The sequence below is a fragment of the Corapipo altera genome, unplaced genomic scaffold (assembly GCF_003945725.1).
Source record: "Corapipo altera isolate COAL_440 unplaced genomic scaffold, ASM394572v1 45, whole genome shotgun sequence".
In the NCBI taxonomy this organism is placed as follows: domain Eukaryota; kingdom Metazoa; phylum Chordata; class Aves; order Passeriformes; family Pipridae; genus Corapipo; species Corapipo altera.
Window position 1 is genome coordinate 27,329,211 of NW_020884877.1, and position 7,097 is coordinate 27,336,307.

The following is a 7,097-nucleotide window of genomic DNA, read 5'->3' on the forward strand; positions in this document are numbered from 1 at the left end:
GACCAGAAACTCTGGCAATTGATAAGCTTCCCTGAAAAAATCTGTGGCATCTTTGCAATTCAGAAGAAACCAGATCTCCCTCTTGTGGTCTTCTATGTAAATAGCCTTAACTACACCTGTGTGCTCAGAAGTGTCAAGAGTTTTCTTTCATGAAATATCAACAGAAATTCACTATATAAAGCGTTCTTCCTAGAAAGAATGAGAAGGAGATTGTTTTCACTTTATTTTTATCTACATGGTATTTTCTTGCAGAAAAACCACAGAGATTGAAAACGCAGTGCTGACTCCTGTATGCCACCACCTGGAAGAAAGTGGTGGGGAAAAAAGTTACAGAACAAAGTAGATGAACAAACCTAACAGTGGAGGAGCCATTAGGTTTCTATAGGTAAGTGCTATCTAGCTGAACACACAAACTGCAGTTCTAAAATGCTCACACTTCAGTTACACAAAGCACATGACAATCTCTACCTCACAGACCAATCTTACTCCTCAAAAGCCACAGTGGATATGTAGGAACCCATGCTCAGAACTTCCCACTTCATGAGATTAACAAGTCTGACACCAACATAAAAAGAAATTTTGTGCCTTTATTGGAATGGTGTTAGGCTTTAAATACACCAATTTTGATAACCTGATTATTTGGTTTAATTAGAAATGACACTACAGAACTGCAATACTGGTCCAACAGTCTTGTCTTTACTTTTTTTTTCTTTTTTTTAAAGCAAGAGATAGTATGAAAATGCACCAAGTAATCAGAAAGCACTAGCAGGCATCGGTTAATCCAAGATACTAGCTTCTTAGTTCCAAAAGCACTCGCATTGTATGGAACCCAGGATTTAGACTGGTCATGATTTGCAAGAGCTAGTTGCATGAGTCATGACTTTTTCCTCTTTTTTTTTCTTTTTTTAATTTACTTTCAAGTTGGTCACTGGTAAAATTTTTCCTCAAATATTACAGTTTCTTTAAGTCATATTTTTTTCCTCAAAGTATAAAAAAGTATGAAATATAAACAAGCTCCTGTATTGCACCCGTGAAAGGGTACAATGGAAGCATTAGAGAGCTGACTATCTACACACCATCAAATCCCATCAAATCTTGGATACTTCATTAATATACAAAATATCAGGGCACAGAAAGAACTAAAATCCACTTTTTTGTTTTGTTACTCACAGGTTCAAATAATCAATCTAAAGAAAAAATGTGATCATTTTGGCTTTCCACTACATCCGCATGTTGAGACACTTATTAAAATAATCCTGCTTAATTGTGTTTGGTCTTTTTCTTACTGTCAAGTCATGTTTGTTATCTTAATACCAGCCATCAGACAAACAAGTAATCAGAAAGACTCTTCCTCCTCCCCACTTCCCTATCCCTGACCCCTCCAGGGTCAGCTTTAAGACATGACTCCAAACACAGGGTTGTGACGACAGATGCTAGGACCAATCTCTTCATAATCTTTTTTGGTATGGCATACTTGGTAGAATTCAGGCTGCAGAAAGAAAGAAAAAAAGTTAGTCTACAGTATATACACCTTGTTTGAACAATATTAACTTTTACGTAGCCATTGGAAAAAAAAAACAAATACAGATAGTATTAGAAGTCCTGAAATCAATACACATTATGTGTGGCTAAACACCAATGAAAACGTGTTCTGCCACAAAACTAAAATGCACTATTTAACAACTCATATAAAGCTGTACTCTGGCTTTAATCTGCTCTTTCAAACTTTAAAGTCTAACACAAAAACTTCAGAAAGGGCAAGGAGAGTGTATTTGCTACCCGAGGCCTATCAGAAATCCCCCAACTGCATTTAATATGAAATGCAGGGGAGATGAGAACTCCAAAAGCTTAGTCAGAATGGCTCAAACATGCTCAGCTTTACAGGTAACTTACTGTGGAAGCCAGCATTGATCCTCCAAACCAAACTGCATATCTCTGCATATGGTGTGTGATGACTTGTACATCAATGGGCTTAGGCTACAGAAAGTAAGAGGGGAAAAAAGAAAGATTTAAAGTCACTTTTGCTGGTAAAAACTAGATCTATTTTTAAAGAAGTGTATCTACCAAGCTTACTTTCCACAAATTAGTATTTTCTTAAATGCTGTGTATGTAAATTTACAATTATAGCATCAAATTTTCTCTTGTACAACCCAGATTAAGAAGCAGTTGTTGCTTACAGATCACCAGTTACCTCTTTTATCAGACATAAAGAGATACTTGCACTCACACCAATTTTTTTTCATACTCTATTTTCTGCTGAATTTCTTGATGGATATTTATGTAGTTGTAAGCATATATCCATATTACCAAGCCCATTCAAAAAAACACACCTTAGAAAGATAATTTTTAAGTTTCACATTATTATTCTAACAAAGCATCAGTTGCAGATTGGAAGTTTACCTAGGACCAGTGCAGTGGTAGTCACACTTTTCTAAACTAAAACACTCTTTCCAGTCAGCCATTCTCTTTCCCTCCATATCCACATAAACCTTCATTCCTTACTTGTGTTTATCAAAAATGGCAGTGAATGTAACAGTTTCAGAATTTGTTTCAGAACAACCTGCTGGAATTTGAAACCATATCTAAAAATGGCCTGCAACACACATTTGCAAAATTCAAGGCAGTGAGTAACTGCTTGCCATGCCTGGCACTCTGAAGAATAATGACATCAGATTTCCTTATTCATGCCCTACTTTCTTACTGAGCGGCACAAGTCCAGTAAGGAGAACTGAGAATAAACAAGGTTACTTGGACTAGAGAACCATGTGTAACTGAAATTTCAGAGTTGTCTACATGGCATATTAAGAAGCTTAGTGGGGGTTTAAGGGATTGTTTGAGTTCATCTAGCCAGATTACTACTAAAAGATAAGTCAGGAAATAACTTCAATTTTGCTTTAAAAGCACAATTTTTTTTCTCTCCTGGTATACAGAGTCAACAGAAAAATGTAAAAGTTAGATCAGAGGTCTGAAGGGGAAAGAACACAAATTAAGGATTATGCAGTTTAGTGAAAACACAAAGTCACGGGATCATAAGATAACTTAGGTGGGAAGGGACCTCAGAATGTCTCTAGTTTGTCCTCCTGCTCAAAGCAGGGTCAACTACAAGGTCAGAGGAAGGTATTCACAGTTTTATCCAGTTGAACCTCAAAAACCTCCAAGGATGGAGACTGCACAACCTCTCCGGGAAGGTTGTTCCAGTGCCCAATTTCCCCGCAATGGAAAAGTTTTTCCTTTTATCCGGGTAGAATATCTTGTTTCTATTCATCTGTTGTCTCTCATACACCCACCACTGTCACGGACCTGGTCCCACTTGATCAATAATCTTCCCACATGTACCGAGGAGCTGCTAATTAGGAGTCCCAAAGCCTTCCTTTCTCTAAACAAGGTTCCCTCAGCCTTTCCTCACAGGACAAGTGCTCCTGACTATCCTGGTGGCTCAACAATGAGCTTGTTTCATCTCCCTTATGTTTAAGTTCGAAACACTGAGGATGATTTGTAACTAATCATCTTACTTCGTGCAGTAAGCACGAAGAAAGCTGGGGAGTGATCAACTGCCAATATATAACAGGTGTAATACACAAATCTCTGAAGAGCTTCTGTAAGAACTTCATTTGAAGATAAAGACATTTCAAAGAACATCATCACTGCAATACGTCATCTGCATGTTTTCCAGGTAACGGGGGACCGACAGATGCTTGTTAAATGCATTGGCCACACCAACTAACCTTCAGTCTGCCACCACTAAGTTCTTCACTAAGTTTCAGTCTGGCATCAACAGTCCTTTTCAAGTCTCGCTGTAAACGGCGACCGAAGTCCCTGAACATGGTTGAGCCTCCAGAGAGGACAATATTCTGTTTTGAGTAACAAAAATTGTTAATCACTTCTGAAAATGTGAGTCTCCAATTTTATCCAGTTGCTGAATTCTAAGCATCTAAATATATTTTTTAAAGCTCCACTTAGGAGGTATGCTTTTACTGTAAGATTTAAATTATTTAACACTTAAGTATGACAGAATACAAATTCACAAAGAATTTGTCACATTAAAATTGGGTGTGCTTTAAAATCCATTTATGTCTTTTTACATCTCACCACTTTTGCTCATATTTGTGTTTCCCTAATGAAACACCACATTCTGAAAAAATGTAAGTGAACAACTTACTGAACTGCATATTGGATTACTTTCTACAGAAATGGTTAATTTTATTGTTTGGTGTGTGTCAGAGTTTCAAGTATGTATTTCTATATAAAGCACAATTAATCTAAAACAAGTATTAAAAAAATGCATTATAGCTACTGACCTTATATAGAGGACGTCTAACATCAATGGGACAATTTTGAATAACTTCATCTACTACTTCTGAGATTGGTTGTGTAAAGTCGGGATTAGCAAACTACAAACAAGAATAAAATTAAGGCACATCAATGTGGAGGACTACATATTGCAAAAGAAAGGAAAAGAAAAAAAGAGAAGAAAAGAAACATACTTTCATACTAGATGACATGAAAACTAACAATGGAAATAGTTATGTTAGATATTTTTGTTGCTATTTTTAAGTGTTTTATGTATCAACCTAAAGTTGTATAAAGATGAGTAGCAATCAAGAATCAAAGTCATGCTGACTTATAATAAATATATTTCTTCTTATTTGTAAATTTATTTCTATAAGCCAGGACAACAACTTCTTTACAAGGCTGCAAATAGAATTTATATGCTATCATCCAAAATGCACTTAAAACAGTAAGTGTAGACAATTCAAACAGACTTACCTCAGGATGAAAGAAAATCTCTGGCCCCAGGAATCTCTCATAGCCAACATCAATGGTAAACTCTTTCTTTGAGATAGCATTAATTCCAGTATACTGTTTAATCCACTTTGTACCATCTGTGTCATACTTGTTAAATTCTTTTACTAAGTCAGGGCAAACGTAACTAAAGCGTTCCTGAAAAATGAATATGTACAGTTAGAAGTACCCAAAGTATAGCAGAGAACCTGCTGTGAAATTTTTAGAAGTGTAGCAATTCAAACTTTTAAGAATAAGTATTAAATTGGCAGATAAAGAACAGGCCTCAAAACAGCTGGACTGACATTTCCTGTACACAGGTAGATAATGGCTCTGTTAGTACAGATCACTTCTGTGCACCATTGAAAGCTCTTGCTGAGCTAAATTACTTTTCTTCTGCTTTTCCTCTGAACTTCTAGGATTGTGAGAAATTAATTCTCAAGTACTTTGAAGAACTGCTATAGAAACAAAGTTTAAGTGTACTTTAAGCTGCATGTCTTTAAGAAGAGCTTTGTACTACAAAAAAGAACATATCAACATTCAGAAAAACAGTAATTACAGTTCTTTGCATTACACATCCCACCAAGAGCAATTGCTATGGAATATCACAATAACAACAGTAACAAGAATAATAACCACAGTAATAATGATAATGAAGGGGAGGAGAAAGGGGAGACTACAAGCCAAGAGTGAAATTCTAGGCCTAACTGAGTATAACCCAACTACATACCTTAAGTTTAAGCTATTTCATGTTATTACATTAGACATTTTTATATCATTTAAAAACAGAAAGATAATAATTGAGATTATATTGCATTTTCAAAACAGATATCAGGCTCTGATCTAAAATAACCTTAATGTCTGCAATGTTTATACTACCTTCACTGCTTTAGCTGTTTCCAAGGATTGTTCAGGAGGAATTCCTACTTCTCGCTCCCTCAGCAGCTGCTGAATGAAGTATGTTATATCTCGCCCTGCAATTGGAATGTGTTTGATACAGCTGCCAATCACGTATCCTTCAGCCTGTGAATAAAATTAATGGGAGAAACACACTGATAAGAACTCCTGTCAATAAAGCTAAGGAGGGAGAGAGAAAGACATGGAGTCTAAACTCCCATTCACTACCTGTGATTGTGAGGCTGAAGCCCTTTAGGACTGGCTCATTTAATTACCACAAGACCAATTCTTCACAATATAGCCTTATTTTACTTTGCATTGCATTGGTTCACAATTCTTACAAGATTAGGAGGAACAGAAAGGTCACTACAGTACATAAGGCAGACAAATGGCTATACTCACTATTCCTTGGCCTTTATTTCCTCTTCAAAATGAGGTTACTCTTACCAGAAAGGTCAAGGAACCTTTTTCATGAAATATTATTTTAGAATAAATGATGTGGCCCTGCAGTCACAGCCACTGATGTAAGGCGTTACAATCCACATGAACCAAAATTAATTTTCTGAAAGCAGGGAGAAAACGCATCATTTCAGCACAGCAATTGAGACTGCTTAGAACATCAGACTGGCCCATACTCATCCATCAGCCTACCCTTGCAAGTCACACTTGTCCTGAGGACCAGTATCAAGGCATTAAAATTATCTGTTCTAAACATAGAAACCAAGTTTTAAAGACTGACCTTCAATCTTACCAGACCTGCTATATCCAAACAGATTAATCCAGGTATCATACTGATATTAAATGCTTAAATTTTCCTACATACACACCCCTTACATTCATATAAAAAATTCTTACTAACCTAAAAAATAATAAAGTCATAAAAACATGTACCACTATTGTTAGCTTCAGTACAGAGAAGTATTTGCTAATTCCTCTTTATCTATTTACAATAAAAGTGATAGACCACTGTTGACAATTTGTTCAACACGTTTAAAAATTCTAGAAATCATCAAGCAAATGGCATTCTGCAACAGAGCTTAATGCTTCCAAGGGAGATGGAATATCTACTCTTATTTTAATTGGAAAAAAAACCCCCTAAACTCAAAAATCAAGAAAAGTTCAACTCTTTTAAGCAGAAATTTAAAGTATAATTTTAAAAGTGTACCTATAGAAGGTCTGAAGTGTCAGTTGTCTTCTAAGTCTTATTAAAAATATGCTATCTTGGATGAAGAGTCTGTAACCAAGATTTAGTCACTATATTCCCCCCAAATTAATAGGAAATTGCTACGACAGCATATGTTTGATCACCACCAATGCTACTATTTGTTATAACAAAGAATTTTTAAAAACTGATGTTACTGTGGCATGATAAAGCTTTGTATAGATGTTACTGTGGCATGATAAAGCTTTGTATAGAT

General features: G+C 35.8%; 1 protein-coding gene across 1 annotated transcript in view; it reads right to left on the reverse strand.

Annotated features, from left to right (window-relative positions):
* Positions 1-567: 567 nt before the first annotated feature.
* ACTR3 (ARP3 actin related protein 3 homolog) overlaps positions 568-7,097 on the reverse strand; it is a 29,287-nt gene continuing 22,757 nt past the window's right edge. The window contains exons 7-12 of the mRNA XM_027637243.1: positions 5,662-5,805; positions 4,768-4,941; positions 4,299-4,391; positions 3,726-3,851; positions 1,894-1,977; positions 568-1,489 (exon numbers count right to left, since the gene is read on the reverse strand). Coding sequence (XP_027493044.1) covers positions 1,394-1,489; positions 1,894-1,977; positions 3,726-3,851; positions 4,299-4,391; positions 4,768-4,941; positions 5,662-5,805 — 717 coding nt within the window. The 3' untranslated portion in view covers positions 568-1,393. The remainder of the gene's footprint in view (positions 1,490-1,893; positions 1,978-3,725; positions 3,852-4,298; positions 4,392-4,767; positions 4,942-5,661; positions 5,806-7,097) is intronic.